The sequence below is a fragment of the Rhinolophus sinicus genome, linkage group LG09 (assembly GCF_036562045.2).
Source record: "Rhinolophus sinicus isolate RSC01 linkage group LG09, ASM3656204v1, whole genome shotgun sequence".
NCBI lineage: Eukaryota > Metazoa > Chordata > Mammalia > Chiroptera > Rhinolophidae > Rhinolophus > Rhinolophus sinicus.
In genome coordinates this window covers 94,238,095-94,264,294 of record NC_133758.1, presented here as the reverse complement: position 1 = coordinate 94,264,294, position 26,200 = coordinate 94,238,095, and the positions used below count along the sequence as shown (strand labels likewise).

The window sequence follows — 26,200 nt, the reverse complement described above, 5'->3', positions numbered from 1 at the left end:
GAGCTGTCATCATATTACCCTTGATGTCCTGAATGTCGTCAAAATGTCTTCCTTTCAAAGTTTCCTTTATCTTTGGGTAAAGGAAGAAGTCATTGATGCTAGATCAGGTGAGTAGGGAGGGTGTTCCAATACAGTTATTTGTTTACTGGCTAAAAACTCCCTCACAGACAGTGCCTTGTGAGCTGGTGCATTGTCGTGATGCAAGAGCCTTGAATTGTTGATGAAAAATTCAGGTCATTTAACTTTTTCATGCAGCCTTTTCAGCACTTCCAACTAGTAAACTTGGTTAACTGTTTGTCCAGTTGGTACAAATTCATAATGAATAATCCCTCTGATATCAAAAAAGGTTAGCAACATCATTGTAACAAGTTCGCGAACGTAATTGTCAGACCTCATAACACACTACGCTCTCAATATAGAGTATAGGGTATATTACCTGGTTTAAATATGGATTATAGCATCAATTGCCATGTAAATGATATTTTATTTTTGAGCCTCACAGTTCAACAAGATTTTCAGGTTCCAATACCCCGTTCACCACAGATAGGCAGATCCTAGAGTTCACTATTATTCTCTTCCTTTGTTCAAATGAAACTCTAAAATCAGTCTCTTTGGTCTTAACCTCTTCCTTCATCTCTCAGAATAACATTTATGAACTAAATGGAGGCCACATCTTTTACTCTGTTATTCATAATTTTTTAGACCATCGCAATCACTTTGGCTTCACTGGTCTTTGTCACCAACTACCTATATTCTTGCATATTCTTACAGCACAGGTCAGCAGTTCTTAACATTTTAATGTCAAAAATTCTTTTAAATTATTATTTCATCCCCCTACTCAGATTTCAGATCTTTTTCCAAGTACATTTTATTGCAGCTTTTCTGAACTCAAAATTAGTAGTAAATAATGAGAAGGAAAATGATATGACTTGTACATTTTGGGAACCTTCAGCAATTCTTTGTCATTTTCATATTATTATACTCAATATATTTACATCAGATTTATTGTTTTGGAAAATTAAGAAATCACACAACAAGTTGATTTAATGACCGAGTACTAATTTTATTTTGATTTTACTTTTTAGAAGCCAAGTACTCTTTAGTCAATATGAACAGAATTCTATTTGTGGCAAGAATTAAGTGGTGTTCCATAAATAAAGTTCTAAACTCTTAGACTTCTAATTGTGAAAATCCCTTTACAAAAATGATCACACATCAACTTTAACACAGATAAGTCATCCTGACATTGTTTCCCCTCTTGCCAGTACAACTTCAATAGAGAAACAGATCACAAAGCATTTAATTCTACCAGCATCAATGAAAAAGAAGTTAGCTGCTGCTTAGTGCATGGGCCAGACCCCAAGTTGGTTGGGATTTTCCAGCTCTTTTTATTTTATTACTTTTATATATTATTTATTATTTTAATAATTTGTCTTTTATACTGGGAAATTAAAGCAAAATCAAATTATAAGTTATTTGGCATTGATCTTCCAATATGATTATGTGAGGTTAAAACAATACCTAAGTGGTTTACTTCTCAAATCCTTTATGTTAACAAAGTTGTATAGGTTGACAATATTTCCAAGCAGACAAATAAGAACAGTGTTTAAGACAGTGCGTTTATAATTGTTGTAAATACTTCTGATCTGATTTTTTTTTAACCAGTTTAAGAGTGTGAAACATTTTATATGCTCTGACATCAAGGCCGAATGTGACTCCTATTTACCTAAATCCATATACCTGGCTGCCAGGATTCTTTAAAGGAAAAGAAACACACACGCAAGAGCACTATCTGACTCCAGTTTATTGGGTATGCCAGGTTTGGTTAAGTTTCATTGAATTTCCCAATAAAACTTTCAGAGGAAACAAAAATTCATACATTGATCCCACTGGGCCTTGTAAAGTGTCACCTCAACAGTTTCATTGGAAAATTATAATTAAACCTTCAGCTTCATTTGTAGATGAGCCAAAAATAACACACAGATCATTTTAGAGATTCATCCATTTCTAATGTAAAATAGAAGGCTTCTAGTTACTGTGTAAATTTTAAACTTCCTAGGTTTTATGTTGAGTTCTGTTTTCTGAAATCTGTCATTTTCAATTACTGAGGTCCTTAGATCACCGTCCTCCCCAAATATTGGCCAGAACTTGCAATTGATTATTGAGTGCTCACAATATGCAGATACTGTGCTAAATGATTTACTTAATTTAATACTCTTCACTTTAACTCTGTGTTAAAGATGAGGAAAAAGAATGTTAATGGTTGAATAAACAGAAAAGTGGCAGAGACAAAGCTCTTGACATCTGAGCCTGTGGCATCTTGGGTGATAAAAATTCTGTTTGTGTAATTTAGTTTCATAGCCATATGGAGTATCACAATTCAATGGTGGAACTCCTCAAATCCTTGCTTTATGAAAAAGCCACGCAGTGGGTAAGGATATTTAAGGAGTTCAGCAAATATATTTATGTCTATTTCTCTCGCTGAATGACAGGGGAGGCCGAGAAACATTGCCTGACAGTATATGACCTCTGATGAGCACTTTAGTCACTCTGTCTCATTTTTCTTATTTACTTTTCTCATTTTCTCATTTTTCTCATTTTTCTTATTCAAGTGGGAAAAAATGATTTGTAAGAATCTATTAAACCATTATTGGGTAAAGTAACTTATTGTACCTCTTATGTGCTTTGACGTATTATAGAAACATAATTAGTGTTGGCCAAAACACTTCTTGAACAGTTTTAATCAGCAGACAATCTAGATTTTGGCTTGAAGGAGGGTTGGTTGTAATATCAAGAACATGAGACATTCACACTAACTTCTGACTCAGGTTGTGTTTTCCGAGAGTTGTGTAACTTGGAGTTATGATGTCTTGTCTCAAATATTATCTGTATGTTCCCACCTGAGAGTCATTTTGCCCTTTAAAGGACATTGGCGATCTCTGGAGACATTTTTGAATGTCACAACTGGGGTAAGGTTGGCAGATTCAGCCAATATAAATATAAGATGCTGGGTTAAATTTGAATTTCTGATCAAAGATCAACATTTTTAATATAAGTACGTCCTGTGCAATATTTAGGATATGCTTATACTAAAATACCATTCATTGTTTCTCTGGATTTTAAATTGAACTGGGAGTGCTGTATAGTATCTGGTAACATTAAAGTATGTTTGGGGATGGCTAGAGTCATCTACTGAGTAGAAGCCAAGGATGTTGCTAAACACCCTACTATTTCCAGGAAAGCCAGCACCATCCATTTATCTTGAATATGTTAATATTTCACTGGATATCAATGTAATAAGAATACAAATCTAATTAGTCCAAAATGTCAATAGTGCTGAAGGTGGAAATTATAATCTCTGTACAATCTGTTACTTCACTTGGTATAACATTCAATTTCTGAGGTTTTAAATTTTATAGTAGTGACACTGATTGGATACTTTTCTATCTGTTTAGCGTTATCATTATAGATATAAAATGGACGTAATTATACCAGTCCCTATATGCCTTACTTACAGGAAAGATGTGCAAAATTGCTTTGAAAAGTTAATATAAAGCAATAGTGGGTGATGCTTTCTCTTTTTTGAAGCCAAAGGTCATTTAAATTCTTGTGACAAGATTCCATAGGGTTATTACTGGAATCATAATCCATGACCAAATCATGAAAATGAAAGCTCCAGCAACAATTCAGAATTAGGTGTTTAGCATTATAGATATGAAGATGAATAAGACAAATTTCTTAATATTAAATTACCTAACACCTAGAATTCAGAGAAGCAAAGCAGACCTGAAGATAAATGAAAAGCTCAATAATTTACAGGAGTTACTTATTGCTATAAAAATACACTTAAGTCACTATGGTGACTTGCCAAAAAAGGCTCAGAACCATGGCATAAGCGCAAACCCTCACACTCTTAGAAGGTGTGTACTTGTCTTCCAGAATATAAAAGAAAAGTTTATGGACGCTCTCCTGTTACATGTCCAAGGGATTTACCAAACTTCTAGAATTGGCACTGAATTTCCTGGTGCCTCACTGCAGAAGGTGTATGGTGTTGTCTGATGTCTTAAGACATCTTAGTTTTTTTTGCCCTGCTGACAGTTGTAAATTAGAAATGTCACAATTCTGACCACTGCCAAGTTACCTATTGTCTCTAATTTCTGAAAGAGTTTCTTTCCGTCTTCATCCTCGCAAGCATACAGTAACACTATGTAACTCCAAACCACTTGCTGACATAAGAACTGAGTAGGAGATGAATGGGATGGGGGAATCATGTGGAAGGTTTACATCCTTTCCATGCCCTTGTCTATTGATTCTGCATGTTTTTCAAAATGTAAATGTGAATGCCAGTATTATCTTAATTCACCTCCAACTGCTGAATAAATGAGAAAAATAGTTGGCATCACGCACTTATTTTCTAGTAGAGGAAATAAAGGATCCACATAGGTGAAGAATGTGGTAAGCATTGTAAGAAAGGAACAGAGACTGTTTGATGGATCTCAGAGGAAAGATGCACTCTTTAAACTAATATGAGCAGGAAGAATGTAATGGAATGCTACATGTGAAAAGCTCTTCAGTAGGTGTTCCTAATCCCATTGGAAGTGCCAATGGTGATCCTTGTGAAGTCCTTTGCTTTCAGGAACAATCCAAGCATTTATATGTGCCTTGTTTTGTTGGATGGGTGGCCATGATATTTCTGTAGTTTATGTTTCCTCTCTGGGATAAAGCAAGAGGCATAAAGTTGACTCTGGGCATCTGGAACCAGTTTCTAATCCTAGACGTGTGTAGCCAGATTGAAGAAGTTTACATTCACCCAGAAGACATAGACTGTTTTTATTTATTTATTTTTTTATTTTGTGTTAAATACTTTGAACTGGCTAGTGAGAAGAACTAAATCTATGCTAAATTTGACTCAAGTGTGTTGCACTGTATTCCCATTTTGTGTGTCTTTGGCCTCTTTTTAAACTTTTAATGAAAATACTGTTTATATTAAATATATTTTGAATTGCAAAACATTAATCATGATATAAATTTCATCAAACATTGTTAGTTCTTTGTGTTTTTCACTTTGTATCTATGTCATGGAAGAAGAACTATCAGGTTGGCATCTTCTTAGTGTCAGAAAGAACTGCATGGTAAATGAATAATAGAAAAGGCAGGGTAATGAAATTAAAACAAAATCAACCCTTAAAGTCTCATTATTTAAAAACAAGGGAACTCCACTAAGAAGAGGCTGTAAACTAAAACTGGATTCTTATATTGATGGGCACAAAAAGTAGGGAATTGAAATTAGTTATTGACAAGGAACCTATTTTAAATTGGCTAAGATTGCTGTAATGGCAATTATCTCAACATTGTAGAGAAGAAATGAAGCCAAGAGAAAGACTTTGTTATGAAAGTTGCCAGTTTATCCCAGAAATGCAATGTAATGCCAAGGTCAAGAACATTTCCTACTCTCAGGAAAGACCTACATATAAGGTGTGGATGACTTTGGAGGCCTGAATATTTTATGCTTATGTAAATTATGAGGTGTACATTTATAAATTATTCATATCCATATTCATACTAAGGTTTTACATTGGGACCAATTTAAGATCAACCCCGTGATATTAGGTCCCTCTCTCTCTTTTTCTCTCTCCGTGTCTCTCTGTCTCTCTGCCTGTCTTTTTATATGTCTGTCTGTCTGTCTCTCTCCTTCTAAAATACAATCTATAAATATATAATTTTAAAAAGTATCTCAAGTCTTCATACTCTTTCCCTTTATATCATTACTTTGTGTAGAATGATCATGTAATAAGTTACCAATTGTAATATTTGTTACATAGGTAGCTATTGTTAAATACTGACACAGTCATTTATACTAAATTTTGATTCATCTCACTTTACAAGTTAGCTGTATAAGCCCAAATATGTGGGGGAAAAGTCACATCTATAAACTAAAATTTACTATTACATAACAGTAAGTATTCTATCACATAAAATGTTTAACTAGACGCACTTAATCTTTCATTATAGCCCACCTATAATGAGGCACCTATAGTGCCTTTAACAGAAATAAATATCCTCTATAAAGTATTTGTTCAAAACATACAATTGGCTAAACACATTTCATAAAAATGAGCATATCTTCAGTTTTACTAAATTGGGATTTATCTGACTTATTTCACCCCTGGAAGCATATTAGACAATACCATGAATAATCAAGGAGGCAGTTAGCAGGGAGGCTGGATGGTGAAAGAGTACAGCCACAAATTGACAATCACTGGTCCAGCCTGTGGAATGATTTTTTGCATGTTGAATATAACTATCATCATTACTATTATTATTGCTAAACTAGTACTAAAAAATGGAAATCCCCCCCTTTTTTTTTGTCTTTGAAATTTGGGTTTGCTTTATAAGTAAAGAGAAACTATTATCATAGATATACTTTTTTCATATCAAAGTTTCAAGAAATAATGGGAGTTTTCAGTGCTAATTTCTATTCTAGATTTAGCGTGGTGGTTTTCAATCCCATTTTCCCCATACACACTTCAGTGTATAAGAGACACATTCATTAGTAATAGTAGCTCACTATGGCTGTGGTTCTCAGATCTGGAGAGTGGATCAGTGAGAGGATTTAAGACCCCTGGAGGGGGAAAAAAAAAAGAACTGGAGAGGCTGAAATGCCCACTCATTACGAAGCTGGGGTAGCAAGTTGGATAAATTCCCCAAAATGAAAGCAATTTTCCCTTTTAAATGTGGAAATTACTAACATCAGTAGAATTATTCTATACATTTCCCTGCCTTCATCTACAATTCCTATGTCTATGTAAAGATAATTATTAGCTTCCTGTACCTCCTATTTGTGCAGTTTTGTTAATAATAAGAGAATATCATTTTGAATAGCTTACAAAAACATAGATACACAACGTTGCAACAGACTAAACTAGACTGTGGCTTCGTAGTCATTCTTTCTTCAGAATATAAAATAACTTTATTTTAGTCTAAGCTGTAGAGACATTCCTTTACATTTTGATATTTTACAGACATACGTAAATTATGTTCTTCATTTAAACAAGTTAATAAGTTTACCCAAGGTAGCCGACAATATACTCCATCATACTTTAATATTTCTTTTTTGCTAAAAAGCATTCTGTGCCACTAGTGAACAGACCTAGCCCTCACCTTACTTGTCTTCAATAAAACATTATTATCTTTTGGCATCCTCTTGTACTGGGGGAAATAAAAAGTCACATGTGGAGAAGTTCTAAATGCTAGACAGAACTGATCCTTGGAGGGCAATTTTTATCCTCCACGGAAGTATTGCAGACTTCTTCCATTAGCATAGTCCCAGGGAGCAAAAGGTTAGGGAACTGGGACTGCCAAGTATACCTGAACACATAAGTCAACATTTCCTCCAAGCAGGGAGGGAGTATGAGAGTGCGCCCACATGTGCATTAAAGTATCTGAGACGAAAAACAACAATTGTAATATTTTACAGTGGAATATACTGTACAGATGGCGACATTTTGTTTGTGGTTGCAGGGAAGAAAGGAAGGCAGTTTCCAGATTCCCCTCTCAACACCTACCATTTGGCATAGGATATGGGAGGTTGAAGAAAACGGAGGGAGTTTTTGCCTCGGTTGAAACAGCTGGGAAACAGATGGAAGCTGATGTGCAATTTGCCAAAAGCCTCGTCCAAGGCTCCCACCCATTTTCCACCAAAGAAAAGCGGGTCAGGTGATAGTAGTAGGGGCCTCAGTGTCAGCAAATCCTGGGTTTTGAAAAGTGTGGGGGAAAAAAAGTTAAATTTTTTTTTTTAATTCAGTATTATAGGACATGTAAGTCTAGAAATGAAATTCCAAGGAGGATGTTTTCAATAGGAAAGCAAAAATAGCAGTATCATTTTGAAAGCCGTAATAGAATCATAGTTACAAAGATAAAAGTGTCCACAGAATTGATTCATACTGGTGCGACCTCAACTACCTGGACATTCTCTCTCTTACGTAACCAAGTCAAGAAGTGCATCCCGCTCTTTGTCATGTTAATTACCATATACTTGTAATTATTCCCCTTGTGGTGATTGTAAATGTAAGCGTGCACAGTTCTTGTCATTTTAGTCACTGCATTTCATTTCATGAGCTACTTTGGATTGGAATTCAGGCATTTATTAAGTTGCTTTTGGATTGAAATGTTGAATTATAGCCAGTCTTTTGTTTAAATTCAGTCACTGGAAGTATAAACCTCCCATTGTATGTTTCTAGTTACGATGGGCATGTGTGTAGATCCACTACACATGACATTCTTTCAAGCATTGGCCGACGTTTTGTGTGTGTGTGTGTGTGTGTGTGTGTGTGTGTGGTGTGTGTGTGTGTATTTGTAGTATTTTTTGAAATACTTTTGAATACCACAAAAGTTAAAGGAAATTGGTTTCAAAAGTAAATATAAATTAATAGGCTTTTCTCAATGTGAATTTGTTCATTCATGCTTATATAAAGGAATGTGTTAACCATGAATCATTCAAATTGAATTGCTCATGAGAAAAAATGCTCTGTTTTTTCTGTCAGTTTCCAGAGTTGCTTTACTAAAGGGAACAGAGCATTGTCCCCACATGAAGAATAATCAGCCACAGATTATAGACTGAGCATGGCTCCAAATTGGCAAAAATAGTTTCGATTCACGTGAGAACGTGGATCCTTGTGAGAGGGACTTATCTGAATATTCTGGGCTGTGACTAAGTTTGCAGTCTGCCAGAATAGCCAGTGGAAAAATTTTTTAAAAATGCAATCACTGGGAAGTTTTGCTCACACAATACCAGAATAGCTAAAAGCTCCAAAGACATGGAGGTTGGCAAATCTGTAGCTAAAAAAAAGTTGGATTGCAGGTTCCACTTAGAGCCAGGTGAGTTGGCATTAGTAAATTGGTAAATAAACACGGCCTACGTGAGAGCTCACACATCATAACTCATCTGGTCCCAGTGGCTTACTATAAAGTACAGTCAGCCTGTGCGTGACATATCACAAACCACTTTTTGCACGGGATAAAGCCTTGCCTGCCCTGCCAACGTGGGGAGCCAGTCAACAGCAGGTAAATGACAAGCCCAGAAATGTGGTCAGTGAATTCTGAAGACTTTCTGACAATGCCAGTGCACCAGTCAGTGAAACATCCCACAGAGGAAAAGGAATGGCCAGCGTGCCAACATTTTGGTGCAAACCTATTGGTGCTGCTCTTACTAGACCTAGAAATCTTTACATCTGGCCAGCTTAGATTCTGGTAAGAGTCAAAACAAAATTATTTTTATTAGAGAGCTTTGTCTAGTAGATAGTCATTATACAGGGGCCTCTTGACTTCAGTTAGACTTCCCTCAGTCATATAGAAAGGAAAGAGAGCATTTAAAAAAATCTCTCTCTCTCTCTCTCTCTCTCTCTCTCTCTCTCTCTCTCTCTCTCGGTACTTTCCATATTTAAGCATCATTCAATGAATAAACAAATGTTGCCTGAAAAGATCCTTCATAAAGCCCCACCACTATTGCATTTGTAAATTAAAAAAAAATTAAAATGTCACTCTTTGTAACCTTTGATTAACCATCATTTTTCCTAATCACTGCTCTCATTTGGTCTCATAGAAGAGTTCATTGTACTCCCACCCGATAAAGACATCACTACTTGTATGTACATGCTCAAAAATTTAGAAAACTGAAATAATTTTCAGGAAAGCATACACATGCCATTTAACCTTGATTATGTTGATATTTCACTGAGGATAAATTTGACACGAATTACTAGAGCTGGTATGATTACCTATTACTTGGTTTATGTGGCATTATTTTTTCTATTATAGGTACACATTCTGTTCTTCAGTATATTAAGAATGTCTTCTAACCTACATCTCTGGGATATTATGCAGATAAATATTAAAAGACTATATGTTAATTATGTCTCAAACACTTAAAAAGAAAAATTGAATGCTATGCTCTAACCTATTATTATTTCTACATGGCATTGTGTGATTTGGTGTTTGGATAGCTAATGTTAGGCGTTGTGCATCTTATGTTTATCTCATATATAATGAAAAAGAATTTTAAACTCTGCTCATATTTGAGTTATATAAACACAATTTAATTGCAGATTTCACGTTGGACTAAGGATTACACAAAATAAAAAAAAAGAGCATTACTATTGCCCTTAAGGAGAGTGAACTTAAATCGAAATTAAAAGGCCAATATATACATACACACACTTACATATGCTTAGCCTGAGCTAGAACTGACCTACGGTGCAGTTGCAAAAGGTTTGAATTGCTCAAACACTCATCTGCTGAAGTCACCACTCTTTTTTAGGATTATTTTGTTCAATCATACTTAGACCTCAAGTATATATGCTAAACAACTTATTAGACAAACTTTATATCTAAAAATATTTCTAGAGAGGCTTTGGTTTATCTTATTATTATAGCATATTAAGAGAAGTTAAATATTTGTTTAAAATTGAAAAAAAAAAAACTGGACATTTCCCCAATTAAGCTTGTGAGTCACTTCAGGGTGCAGTGAAAAAAATAACAATATGTAAGCTCACCCCGTTGAGGTGAGGTCAGTCTTATTGTCTTTGGTCTCTATTTTCCCTATGTCTAGCATAGCACCTGAAAAAGTAGTTCCTGCATAAATGTTTTTGATAGGAGTAATGTGATTGAATACGTTTAAGTGAATGAACTCAATCTATTCTCTCTTACTTTATTTTTTTCCAGACTCCCAGGAAGGAAATTATAAGTCAGAAGTCAATAGCAAACCCAGGAAGGAAAGGACAGCTTTTACCAAAGAGCAAATCAGAGAACTTGAAGCAGAATTTGCCCATCATAATTATCTGACCAGACTGAGGCGATACGAGATAGCTGTGAATCTGGATCTCACTGAAAGACAGGTAAAGTCACACATTGTCATGATAAGGTATTTTGAATTGCTTTGGGTCAACAATATTCTCTTGTGATTTTTGAAATATCTAGATCTGTGGTTCTTACATACCATTTGGAAGACAGGTGTTCTATTCTATGATGAAGTTTTTGCCCAGCAAAATAAAATTAAGGATATGATAGGGATGTTTCAAGGAAAACTACATTGATTCAGTATAAGGAATCATTATTTATTCTGTGATTGTGCCCTTTATATTTTTTTGGTTTTAGAATATTATTTCTTTTATATAATGATGGAATGTGGTGAGGAATTTTGTTTGCTTCTATTTCAAAAACTCCTTATTTGGCATAATAGAAAGTTGACAACCCTATGTTAGTTTCCTCTGCTGCTCAGGATAGCATTTGTTATGTTGCAGTAACACATTAACTCCCAGATCTCAATGACATAACCAAAAAGGTTGATAATTTGTTCTGTCTATACTAACTTTACAAGTCCAGCATTCCAAATCATCACTCATGGACCCAGTCTGACTCTCTGGCATCTCAGTATGTGGTATCCTTGGTAACCACAGGAGGTAAGAAAGAGTTGGAGGTTCATGCATTGACCTTTAAATGTTTTCACCTGGAAATGACCCATGTCACTTCCATTTATGCTCTAATGTCCGGAAATAGTCAATTGTGCCACTTAAGTTCAAGAGGGTTGGGAAATGATGGGAGCAAGGGCACATAGATCATTGGTAAATATTTCTACCCCATTACCCAAAATATTTTTGAAGTTATATTGGTCTCAGAAATTCAAAATTCTGGTACCTACTCATTTAGGGAACACTTTGAAATTATTAATGCTCTGTGGAATCCAGTTAATAAGACCTAAATAATATGTTTAAATTAATTACTTTTTAGGTTCTTTCTTGAAATTTATTTGCATGGCAAGTGAGTTGCTTCACAAGTACTCCCAGTGCACTCTTGTATGGATTCTGATTTGTCCTGGGAGAATTGGACATACTGATGGTTAACAGTTGCTAATCTTTAGAAAAACATTCCTGAAAGACAAACGCAAACATCTTTATGGACAGTGCAGTTATGATTGGCACTCTTAGGACTAGAGTCTCATTTCCTCTTTCACTGTATGCACCCTCCAGGGATCCCATAGGAACCAAAGAAATATCAACAGGGTGTGTACAAATGAATACTGTCTTAGGAGAATAAGTAATTTTATCCAATTTCTTAAGTCATCTGCTTTCCTCTGCTAATTTCTATATCGCAGCTTTGTGGTAGGATATTTTAGGGTAGTGGAAATATGCGGTTTCCAAACTTTTATGTGGTTTTATTTATTGACAGTTTATTTTTTATTAAATATTATGATTAGTACCTAAATTATGGAGCACAACATTTTCCTTCTCTTGAATTTCATGTACAAAATGCTCTCCATAAGTGTACATTTGGCGTGCTGGAAAACAGGATCCCAAATCTACATCATCAGACACATGTTTTATTTTTATTTTTTAATAGAAGAAGTTAAAAAAAGAAGGGAGAAGAGAACTACACATTAATGTTCTTATATAGAGACAATGAATTCTAGGAAATGCAACCGTGTTTTATATGATACATAAAAGAAATAAGAAGCTAGGGTTTGCTTCCAATCTACAGAAATGATGAGATGCAGTATCGTGCTCTTACTCAGGAGAAAAGTCCAGATTCTGTGCTTGTTCTTCTGGAGATGGCCTATGGCTACTTGTCATTATCTGATCATAGAGCAGAGGTTTCACTTTTGGTTAAGGATAATTTCTTTTTACAGTGGAATACGATTCTGCCATAAGAAAAAAATGAAATAGTGCCATTTGCGACAACATGGATGGATCTTGAGATTATTATGCTGAGCGAAATGAGTCAGACAGAAAACGTTGAGAACCATATGACTTCACTGATATGTGGTATATAAAACTGAAAACAACAAAAGAACAGGACAAACAAATGAAGAAACAAAAACTCATAGACACAGACAATAGTTTAGTGGTTACCAGAGGGTAGGCAGGAGAGGGGTGGTAGATGAGGGTAAAGGGATCAAATATATGGTGATGGAAGGAGAACTGACTCCAGGTGGTGAACACACAATGTGATATATAGATAATGTATTACAGAATTGTACACCTGAAACCTATGTAACTTTGCTAACAATTGTCACCCCAATAAGCTTTAATTATTATAAAAATAAAAGAAAATAAAAACATAAAAAAAGAATAATTTCTTTTTAGAAGCCATTTTGTAAATTTGGCTTGGGAATGTTGAAATTACTTCTGGATATTTCATTTTAACTGGCTTGCCATTGTTGGGAAAGAATTAATATGCAAAATTATATACATATACAATTTTAATATTTGTTTCTTTAAAAGGCCCCTTTTCAATTTTGTACCAGTTTTAACTTTATTGTGCCAAAACACATTTAAAAATCTTAGTGACTTCAAACAATAACCAACATTTTAATTTGCTCACAAGAGACTTGAGCTCTTTTGGACAGTTCTAATTCTGGCCTTACCTAGATGCCTCATGGAACTATAGTCAACTGGTGGGTGACTAAACTGGTTGGCCTAGGCAGCCTCAGCTGGGACAGCATGTCTCTGTTTCATCTTCTTTTAGGCTTCCTAGGATTCTTCACATGGTGGTAGAAGTTTCCCAGGAGTCTTTAGAGAAAAAACTCCAATGTACAAGAGTTTTCAAATCCTCTGCATGCATCATATTTACTAAGGTCCATTGTCTAAAGCTAGTCCTTTGATCAGGCTCAGTGTCAGTGTAGGAGAGGCCCACCAACGAGAGTGGAAGGAAGACAAATTTTGTTAGAGGCTGTTACTAAAACAATCTAACTATGGCCTCAAAAGGGGGAAAAAAACTTGAGCGTTAATGAAGTTTTCAAATAATTGAAAATTTGGTGTTGTGAAGAAGATTATTTTGTCCTGTAAATTTCTATTTGGAGTTTTGCAAATCAGTATAAAAAGGAGATGCATGCATGTGGAATCTAAATACCCAAAATAAGTCTTTAGAGGGCCACTATTTTTTAGGTAGAAAATTGAATTGTTGTGAGGAACATCTGAACAAAAATCCTAGATTTGCCAGTTAGAGTTTTGTATTGCTAGGCAAGTAACAATCTCCCCAAAGCACAAAATGTAAATTAAAACTACCTTCTCTTTCTCAAGTTTATATGCCATATGTATGTGAAAGAATTTTTAACATAAACTATAAAACACAACTATCATTTGAGGGGAAAAAAAAATATATGTGCTATGCCAAGCAGAGAGAATTAATTCTTCTGTATTTGTTGAGCTAGATTCTAGAAATAAAATTTTGTTAAAATAAGCTAGACAAGTCTACACTAGAACTCATGGAAGAGGCAAAAATTGAGCAAGTATTAAAAACTGATCAGTGCTGAATGTCACAAGAGAGGGATGACAGGCTTGTATGGGAGAATATTCCTGGTTATACCGAGTGTTCATTTATTTCAACACTTTTGTGCACATGCAGTACCTTAAAGTAAAACTCTAAAAGCTTAATTGTGTTTTATGGGCTGAATTTTACTATGCTAAATTTATCAGAAAAATATTGCATGCTGTCAATTACCAATTTTGCTAAATTTTAGACCCTTTGAAGGTTTGAAAATGTATTCCTCCTAGATACCATCCCAGTGAAATATTTCTCGTTTACTTTCTTAAGGTCAGGATTTTAAAGTTATAAACAGACATATAAACAGAGTCATCTTCATTCATCTTCTTTTAATTGTGATACAGCTATTTTACTTTGATTTCGTAATAATGCCATACATACTTCATGTAATGTGTATCTTGACCCTATAAATTCTTAAATAACACTATTTTTTATAGGATTTCCACATGTAAAGTATTCTAATTATACATATGCAGTTTTCATTTCTATTCTCCAAGCCTTATCTTTTCTATACATTAAAATAACATGAGACTTAGTAAAGTAACTTAAACTGTATATTAAAAACAATATTATATCTAATTCCATATTGTGCAATATTTTCCTTAACTTTAATAGAGTTTCAGTTTCCTAAAATATCTGTTCTTGATTTTTAAAAAAGCCTTTCAAGATTCAAATACAGAAATAGAATCCATACATATATAATATAAAGGCAGAAAATAACAAATATTAAATAATTTCAATCTATAGCAGAATTTTTTATAGGAATATCTTTCTCCTAAATGAAAACTTAATTTGTAATCAGAAGTAGTCTTTAGACATCTTTTTTTCTAAGAAATTTACCTAATGGCCTATAAAAATATATATATATATATATATATATATATATATATATATATATATATATAACTGAAATATTGTTTGTAAATAACTTTGCCTTTCTTATATTACCAGTCAATATACCTACCTTACATTTTATGATGGGCCATATACACGTGGTTATAAAGATTCATAATAATAATTAGATTTCCTTTTAGAAAAGAGGTGAGATATGTTAAATTGTTAAATATCACTTAGGACTTGAATTTTCAAATCCTTAAGTAAAGAATAGTTCTGCAATCTCACAAAGAAGTCAGATTTTTGTTTGTGTCTTCCATAGTGCCATGCTTTTATAAGTCAGAGAAATCTATAATCTCTTTTAAACTCCATCTGGCCAAAGAAGGAGAAAAATAAGAAGAGGAAAAAGAGGCTCATTCTGCTAAGGAATTCCATGTTACCACATAGCTATTAAAGAAAGTTATTTTATTTGATATTAAATAAAAATGGAAACACTAAAACAAAGTTGAGCTTCAAATATTTTTAATTACATAATACTGTTTTGCAGAACAGTTACCACTCCAGTAATGTTCCAGCTTCTAATTTACAGCTTCCAGATTACAACATATTCTCATATATATACCCTTCTCAATCAACAGCTAATAATCTTCAGTTGGCAGACCCACTTGAAATATTTTGAAGAGCCAGTCAGTCTAAAGACCTCTGGTCCCAAGGTATTTTTAAATTTGACAAGCTTATTCTGGCTTTTTTGTTCATCCAGATACACTTGGATAAAGCTCCCGCCAAATTTTTAATATCTCACAGTGGGAAGACGAGAGAAGGCAGCTGCATGAAACTATAAAAAGAGTGACAAAATTGACATTTTTATGGAGTTAAGGCTGCCAAATATAGGAAGAATGGGAGACCCATTTCACAAAATCATTTGACTGAACTAATCAAAGGTGCAATGTTGCAGATTTGTAAACTGAGATTACCAGAAGAGAGAATGAATTCATGATACCTCTGCCAAGATAAATGGAAAATCCTACCTAGTTGGATCATATTCCGTTAGTGGAAATGACAGGGATTATGTTTTGTTTGTTACTCATAAATCATTAAATGGCTCAATGCCAAGTGTTTTCAAAATAGTCATCCATTTTTTGGATGACTATAAAGGAGACTTTTCGTGTGCCAAATAAGCAGGGGTTTTGTTTTTTGCTCAGCTTTTTACATAATTCCGCTCCTTTGCAGGTTTATTTCTATAAGTTTATATGAATACTTTTAGTTATTTAGCTAATAAATTATGTCTGCATGACCAGACATATTGTCTATTCAAGGTAATCCGAGACTACCTGTGTAGCCAGTGATTTTATAATATTTTCTCATTTCTTTAGAGTAATATCTAACAGTCACCTAGAGTAACATATTTATTTTGCTTAAGTCCTGGTGTGCTTGCTATTTTGAAAGATTAAACATGATTTGACTCCAAGTGGAATATGGGGGTAGCACAGCGTGGAATATGGGACAGAATCTTAGTTTGAAATGAAAAGTGATATTTCCTGAGTAAAACTGTTTTTTTTTTAAAGAAATGCATATTGACAGTGTGTGCTGAGCTCTAAAAGCCAGATTTAACCCTGCCTTAGGTTCCACAAAACAAAGTCTATGTTTTTTTAAAAAATAATAATTTAAAAAGATCTTTAATACACCAAGATCTATAAGGAACAGACCAATGAAATAATCCTCTCCTAAATTAATTTTCAGAAATATTAGCTGAGTAAGGTAGAAGACTGACAAATAAGCAATTCTTCTCTAACCATTTGCAAATGTAAATATCTAAGTTTGAAATAATATAGGGAAAAAATATCTCAGGAAAATAAGGCCCTATCCTTATTGAACCAGACTAGAGAATATATAAAGAATGTATTTTTTTAAAGTTGTTGGATATATGAATAGAGACATAGATACACACACACACATATACATATATATGTATATACACACATACATATACATGTATATTTGTGTTTTGTATTGTATATACACAGACATATAAAATAATCCTTATTTTAGAAACTTTCTTGAAATTTGCTTTAGATTCTTGCTGTAAGCATTAATCAAGCTGATATAATGAAAGAAGGATAATTCTTCCCATCAATTTCAGAATTTGCCACATTTTATTTCCCTATTTCCTCAAAAGAAAACATATATATTAATTATATTTAATGAACAATAACTTTATTGATTTATTTGTTTAATTATTAAGTTTATTGGCGTGACATTGCTTAGTAAAATTAGGTTTCAAGTGTACATTTTTATAATATATCGTCTATATATTGTATTGTGTGTTCACCACCCAGAGTCAGCTCTCCTTCTATCACTGTATATTTGACACCCTTTTCCCTCTTCTGTTACCCTCCCTCCCTCCTTATTCTATGGTAACCACTCAAGTATTGTCTGTGTCTATAAGTTTTTGTTTCTTTGTTTGTTTTTCTTGTTTGTTTGTTGCTTTCAGTTTTGTATGCTACATCTGTCTGACTTATTTTGCTTAGCATGATAATCCCAAGATCTATGTTGTCGCAAATGGCAGTATTTCATCTTTTCTTATGGCAGAGTAATATTCCATTGTATGTATGTACCACATCTTCTTTATCGAATCACCTATCGAAGGACACTTTGGTTGTTTTCATGTCTTGGCCACCTTGAATAATGATGCAATGAACACATGGGTACAAAAGCAACAGCATTTTGAAACACATCATGCATTGCAGCACAGATCATCATTTAATATTTTAAAACATCTGCTATAAAAGATTGCTTCTTTCTACACTATTCTTATATATTTATTTATTTTTTAAAATTTATGTCACTAAAAAATTCTAAAACTAGGATAGTTCTGGAAATTTTGAGGAGCTGGTACAATGTTTGTGTTAGCATCTTCAATTTTAAAGAGATTTTCTATTACTTAAATGCGGCATGAATGTAGAGCAGTGTATATAGTGTTCTATGACATCTATAAAATAATAAACCCAGTTCTAAAAAAAAAAAACCAGACAATTTATTGATAATTTGGCTATAAACGACTTTCTACCAATTTGTTTCACTAGTCTCATGACACCTCATGAAAAACTCAGAGATGTGTATACAATTTAGGAAAGATGTTTAACTTGAAATCTCTTTATCACTTCTAATGTTTTATGCTGAATAGTTTTTTTTTTTTAATTTTTGAACTTTTCCCAGTTATTGAACTTATTGCCTATTTTCTGTGGTCAGTGTATATTCATATAATAATAATGATTATCATTATAAGTTGTTATAAAAGTCTTGGATCTAAGAAGATAGTTCTTAGAGCTAATAAATTTGTAGTGAAAGTTCACATATATTCTGATATTGAACTTAAAGTTGTATAGAAATAATCAGAATATTAGTTAGATTGAGCCATAGGAGTTGCCAGTGTTCTATTGTTCTATAAAAATGATGAGTTCCTAATGTTTCTACCAGATATATATTCGATAGTTTCCCATTATTTAGCCAATGGCTAGATTAGAGGCCACTAATCAAAGTGGGATATACTTATCATATGTTACTAACTACTGTTAAACATTATCCCAGAGATTAGGCAAGATGATGAGAACAAAGGCTATCATTCTAGTTTATCTCAGGAGTTTGAATAAGATAAGTACAAATAGTGGTTCAGAATACACAAATTTCATGTATTCAAGAATTGTTATTCAGGATTTTTTTTTTCCAACACAATAAGGAAGAAAATTGCTTGATTTAGTTTTAATATTTCCACTCAGATTTGCTGAAGTCATTTATTCATGTAAATAATATTTACATGATATATTCAGGTAAATAATATTCAGGTAAATAATATTTCATTTAAAACAACTAAAACGTACATTTTTTATCTTGTGTAAAAAATAGGATTAGGAGAAGTGAATTTTCATGTAAATTAAGATTAATAAAATAGGCCATTTCAATTGAATTTCATTAGGTATGACAGAAGAGGTATAATTGTGGGTATTGATTAGTACTATGACATTTCTGAAAGGTTAAATTAAGAGGAATCTGTCAATCCTCTAAGAACTTTGCTCTCCACATGAACAGTTTAGTTTGGGTTCATTATTGGAAAGGAGAATGTAATACATACAATTGGCTTGTAATAGTACCCATGACATTACGATTTATTATGGAGAATATCATTTGCTCCCTCAGAAAAGTTATTCCTTGTTCAGTATGTTAATTTTCCATGGCTGCCAATGGCTAATGTGTATTCGGTTTGTTTAAAAACATGTAAAATAGTCAACGTGTTACAACTACAATAGTGAATTTTCCAAATAGGGAAAACAAAGAAAAGCTTTGAAACTAAAAATTATAGAGGTAGGGAAGTGATTCTCGAGTCATAAACATTGTGCTAAAATAGAGGATAAAAGTGACAGACAGTCTTCCAAACAGAAATTCGATCTTTGGTCATGAAATATGTCCTAATGTTTTTCATCATCCAAGACACACACACACATACACACACACACACACACACACACACACAGCCACCATCCAATCTTACATTGCACTACTGTAGAAACAACAGAGTCCAGTGGTAGCTCCTTCCCTTGGGCTTCTTGGAAATAGCTGAGGATACCTTCTCTTAATCCAATACAAACCTATCTGTGGAGAGAGGAAGAGTAAAGAAGCTTTCTTTTCCCCATTTTTTATCACGACCCTAAAGAACATTTTTGGTTCTAATTTTTCAGTTCAACTACTGACTTTACTACTGTATTACTAGGGCCTATTTACATTGGGTTTACCAGATGAGCTGCCATGACCAAATTTATTCACAGGGGACATGATTAAATCTGAAAATGGTATTTATACAATTACTCTTTTTATGTTTTCACATATTAAACATGTGAATAAATATCTGTTAGACAATGTCTACAGTATTTCAAGTTTCCAGATACAAATGGAAACAGTTGGAATATCAAATCTATACATTCCAGATGTTTACAGACATCTAGATATGTTGCTGAAATATTCAGTTTTCATCCAGATGTTGGTATTATGATTATTTCTTCAAAAAACAGGCGTTTATGATATTACATAAATGTGGGTTATGTAATTATATAGCTTCAACTTTCTATCAACTAATTTGCCTCTGTCCATCTTAGGAAATGGTGTGACAACAAAGATATGTATGTCATTTGTGTTCTCCTGTGATATATCATGAGCCCTAAAAGAATTTGAATGACTATGCTTTAGCTACCTTAGAAACAAAACAGAACAAAAACTATTTTTTCAATCCAACTGATTAAATTGGATTATATAGTGACACTAAGTTAAATATGAGTTTCTTTATTTATACAACTGTTATTACTATTGTTATAGCAATATTAACTTAAATTATCTGATTGTTTTTGTAGATGTATTTTTAATAATGTGATACTAGTATATAAACATATGAGTATGCTTGTCTCAAAAATCTTCCTCTCCTTATTTCAATCCACCCCAATATTTTATACTATACTGTGTAAAAGTAAATTTGGATACCTTGACTTTTGAAGTTCTTCATTCTTCTTTCCTATTTTCAAAAGATGTACCCATCATGTATTTGTTGCTCCTTTTGTGTTCCATTACTAATTTCATGGAGTTCCAGTATAAAATGTGTAATCTAAACCTTAAAGAAAATAGTATATAAATGTGTTAGAATTACTATATAATTATCAAATGCTTTCATATATATATATACACACATACATGCATATGGATAAATGCATTCTAAAGATATATACATGTGAAAGATATATATATATATATGCATATATATATATATAATTGAAAACTATGAAGTCTTTTATCAGTCTGTTTTAAAAAAATGGAAATGGCAAAATTTTACATGGTAACATAGAAAACAACACAAAATAGCCTGCACTACTTCTAAAATCAATACCATATTCTCAGTGTTTTTCATTTAGAATTGCACATAACATGTTTTATACTGGTATTGTAGAATTAGTGAACCTCTTCTCCCAGAAAAGGAAGTAAGTGTAGATTTTAAGAAATCTCTTCCTCCTATTTTCTTCCAAGATTATTTTGACTAGATATTTCAACTCTTGGTGACAATGATGATGATGTGTTTCTTCCATCTGGAATTGTCCATGGAGAAAATGTCCCTATACAGAATCTTGGAAGGCTCATTATCCCAATATTACAAATATGAAAATTGAGGCAGAGAAAAGTGTAATTTTCCTAAATTCACGCAGTAAGTCAGAAATGAAGCCAGGGGTAGGACCCAATTCATGTGGAAAAGATCTAATGCAACACACAATGTCAAGCTTGCAAAGGTAATTAAATTGAGTAGTGTAATTACCTAAATTATAGTACAGGAAAATAGTGTCATATTTACAAACCTAATTATGTAGAGTGGGAGAATTACCTGAATGATAGTAATCATATGGATGGAGTTCACACACTTTGTATGCTTTACTTTTCTGTCCCAAATGCTTAAAAAGTAGGAGTTTGAAATGTAACAGGAGCAAAAAATAAATAAATAAATAAATAAATAAATAAATAAATAAATAAATAAATAAAAAATAATAAAAGCACAATCTGGAGCCAAACAAAGCCCCAGGTTTAAATTTTGGTACCACATTTTCCTATCTATGTAATCTTAAGCAACTCATGTAACCTTTCAGTCTCAACTTCCTCATCTGTAAAATAGGAATAACATTTAAAATGTATGGAAAAATTGGGAGTATTAAAAATAATGCATAAAAAGTAACTATTAGTATGGTTACTTAGCCCCAGTAGTTATGTTTGGTTATTAAGTAATAATAATACATGGGCACCCATCAGCTAGTTTTTATTCACTCTTCTTCTACTATATAAGTTATTCATCAGTCTTTTCCTATAATTTCTTATTCTTTTATTTCCTGTAATTTCTTATTCTTTTGCTGTAACATATGTATGGGTAATATATGATACAAGATTTTATTTATGGTCTAAAAGACCACTGAAAAGGTAGAGCTGAGAAATGTGTCAGTTTAAATAATTTTTGGTGCAAGCATCTGAGAAAATTGTACTAATTTTGTTGGGGTATTGTAACTTGAAGAAAACTAAAATAAATGCATCTTTGGGAATTTACATTTCTTTTTACTTTCTCTTTGGAACTGTGCATTTACAGAAGTTTTGAGATTGCTTCTAAATGAAAATGGGGAATATTCAAAATATTTCTGGAGTAGAATAAAACAGTAGAATATCTATAACAGATAATAAAGGCTTATTAGAAAGTTAGAATAATTAAGGCTGGTTTTGTCACAGGGATAGGGAAATTGAGTGCATCAATAGAGCTGTGTATATATGGAAACTTGATTTATGACAGAATTGAAATAGTGATCGCTAGAAAAAGGGTGGATTGTTTAATAAATAATCTTGGAATAACTTGTTTCCATATAGAATAAAGCAAATTTAGATATTTTCTTTGCAATATATTCTAAAACCAATACTTCAATTTGAAATGCAAACATTAAAATTCTTGAAGACATAGAACCATATCTTAATGGTCTGAGAAGAAAGAATGTTCTTCATGAAGACATAAAACTGATAGGCATAACAGAAACAGTTGATAAATTTGAATATATTGAATTTTAGAGTTTCTGATCATCAAAAGACTCTCTAAGGAAAGGAAAAAGACACACAATAAATTGAGAGACTATAGTAGAAGCCATATAACCACAAAAATTTGCATTCAGGCATATAATTAGTCTATAAAAATAAAATTAAATTAAAAATAATTTAATGCAAATCAAATACGTACAGGCATTTGAGAAGAGAGGAAATACAAATGAGCCATAAATATGCTAAAGATGCTTTACTGCACTAGCAATGAGGAAATACAAAATAAGAACACATGTAAATAACATTGGTAGTCATTGTATTGGGAAAAAATTGACTGATAACTCCAGATGTTGGCAAAGATGTGGATCAATAAGAACTCTTACACACTGGATAGGAAGGTTTAAACTGATGACACTTGGGGAAAAATTTTTTTTCTATGTTATTATGTTAATTTGATCATTCATACACCCTGTCACCCATTGATGCAACTGCTGAATATATACTCAGAGTTCTATCACATGTTTATCAGAACACAAATGCAAGAATATATCATCTCAGTATTCACATTTCAAAAATATTAGTGAAAAATTTTTATTTTGACCCTATTTTTAGGAAATTACTGGAATCACATATTTGCAAAGTAAAATAAATGTATGAAAGGCAGAAAAAAGAAGTGTTCAAAAGAAGACGGAGTCACTCTGAGGTGGAATGCTCAAATAAAGCTTTGTGAATGGCACAGAATGACCTTTCGGATATGGCTTCATTGGGAGCTCCCTGAGCATGTTTTGAATTGGTTCAGGAATTGACAGCTAGATATCAAATCAAAGAACTTGGGCATGGTGGGGGGGTGTTTGACCAAGACAATTATTAAAATGTTATAACTATGTGTGGTGTCAGATAGGTACTAGAATTATTATAGTGATCACTTTATAAGGTATATAAATGTCTAATCACTATGCTGTACACCTGAAACTAAGATAATACTGAACAGTTTAAAAAATACTAATATAAAAATAAAAACTAATAAAAATGAAAAACACATGTTAAGGAATGTCAGCTCTAATTCATAGAAACTCTTTATAAAGCTAAATACCTTTGAGCATCCTAAAATGATAGTTTTTTTCTTGTCTCATTTTTATATTTCATGTCATAAAATTGAAACGTAGTACTTTGTATGCACCTTCTGAAAGTTTAAAAATTATTACCACAAACCTGGGACCTGATTACATTCAATGTTGGATTATTTTCATATTCACTCCTTCTTAGTGTCTTTGTGTGAGCCTTTGAGGAGCTATTTTTCATTCGCGACAAAAAAAAGCAAGAAAAAAGAATATGTCGACTTAATTTTCTTTCTTTTGCTCGTTTGTTCCTTTTCTGTCTTCAAGGTGAAAGTCTGGTTCCAGAACAGGAGAATGAAGTGGAAGAGAGTAAAAGGAGGACAGCAAGGAGCTGCAGCTCGAGAAAAGGAACTGGTGAATGTGAAAAAAGGAACACTTCTCCCTTCAGAGCTTTCGGGAATTGGTGCAGCCACCCTCCAGCAAACAGGGGACTCTCTAGCAAATGAAGACAGCCATGACAGTGACCACAGCTCAGAGCATGCACACTTATGATACACACAGAGATGATCAGCTCCATTCTCAGGAAAGGAATGTTGTGACGGCAAGCCTTACTCCAACAGCGTTTACACAGAGAGATGACTATGACAGTGCTTTCTAATATTATTAAATTCAGGCATCTCTAGTCTGTTTTTCATGATTTATGAAAGGTTTTACACTAAGTGCCACTTATTAAAGATGCTTCCACAGTGAAGATGAACTCACTTTGACTATTCCAGATGTGTTGGTTGTGTGTATAACAGTGAGCAGGTATGTGTTTGCTTTTGCTTGCACTGAAAATTAAATTGCTGTCAAGAGCAGACTATGAGACATTTTTAGTCAAGATGCCTACAGAATGAAGATGCTGAAGATGAACTTGCTTTGAACATTCCAGATGGACAAGGTGATGTGTATGACAGTGGGCAGGTATTTGCTTTAGCTTGCACTGACAATTAAATTGCTAACAAGAATAAACCATGAAACATTTTATCCTGAACAACCACAGTGCCTGAAATTACTTTTAAGTGGATAAAAAATGTATTTTAACTCTGTATATATTACCCTTAAGTCATTTTCCTGTCTTCACTAAGTTTAGCAAAGCATTCATATTAGCTGATGAAAATAGGAATTCACGATGACAACCAGAACCAGCTTCTTGTCTTTTTATACATTTTGTCATCCCAGAAACAATCAGCACATGCTTATTTGTGTTCAAGTAGAGAAAAATGCATTAGAGTCTGATAGGACATATTCTTGTACCACAGACAAAACAAATCTTATGTTGCATTTTCTATCAACTGCTGCTAATACATTATTATAAAAATTACCTAGCTCCTCAATTCTTCCTATCTTATAGCTTGAAAAAAAAAATTAGGATCATAGGCAAATCAGTTACCTTGCAGAAAGAGCTTTGTATGACAGACATTCTCTGATTTTATTTTATAAAATGTTGGCTGTTATGAACATCATTTAATTAACAAAATGGTTTCCCCTGATTGGTGATTGTGTTAGAGAAGTTGCAAAACAAAATTGATTCCTCAAGTTGGTAGACAATAAAATTCTGAATGTCTTCAAATAAAACTCAGTAAAAACACATTATTTTTTCATGTATTATGTATTCATGCAGAACAACAATCTTTGTATTTTGTAAAAAAAAAAAAAGTTTAATAAATGATCCTTTGTAAATAATTTTGGTCTCCCTACTGTGATTTCCTAACTTTTTACAGGTTTAATATAAATACTTTAAAAAGTTCCAAATTCATCCATACTTGTGTAACTCCAGATGATCATAAATTAACGAATCATCTACTTTTTTTATTTGTGAAATTATTTTATTATGAAAAAAATCAATCCTTCTGTAATTAAGGATCATATAAGAATAGATATATGTATGAAGCCATTTTCCTGATTTGAAGAATATGCCAAATGGATTTCTCTGTGTATTTTATGAAATTAAAGATAAAAGTTGGAGAAAAAGTAATATTATTTACCACAAAGAGATAAATGGAACAGTCGTACATTTTAAAACTTATGTGTAATAGATGTGAATTAATCCAATAATTGTTAAGTCAAAATATCCAGAATTTTTGATGTGAAAATAAGCTAAATAAGCTCATCAAAATTGTCAGTGCTAATGGACATAAAAAGTCAAAGATTATGTTAATGTATTTTGTATCATGCATGATTGCACATGCATTGGATATCTAAATCCTACTGTTAGAATTTTGATAACATTGTTTTTCATTTGCTCATATTTTAACCAGAGATGTATGGGAATATACAGCAGCTTCTCCTCTCCCCTAATTAACTAGAAATAGAAATAGAGAAAATTAGTTGGTAAAAACTTCCAAAAACCTCCTTAT

The 26,200-nt window shown here is 32.9% G+C and overlaps 1 protein-coding gene across 1 annotated transcript in view; it reads left to right on the top strand.

Annotated features, from left to right (window-relative positions):
* MEOX2 (mesenchyme homeobox 2) overlaps positions 1 to 25,526 on the top strand; it is a 65,243-nt gene extending 39,717 nt beyond the window's left edge. Inside the window, exons 2-3 of the mRNA XM_019727117.2 lie at positions 10,720 to 10,892; positions 24,129 to 25,526. Coding sequence (XP_019582676.1) covers positions 10,720 to 10,892; positions 24,129 to 24,353 — 398 coding nt within the window. The 3' untranslated portion in view covers positions 24,354 to 25,526. The remainder of the gene's footprint in view (positions 1 to 10,719; positions 10,893 to 24,128) is intronic.
* Positions 25,527 to 26,200: the final 674 nt, after the last annotated feature.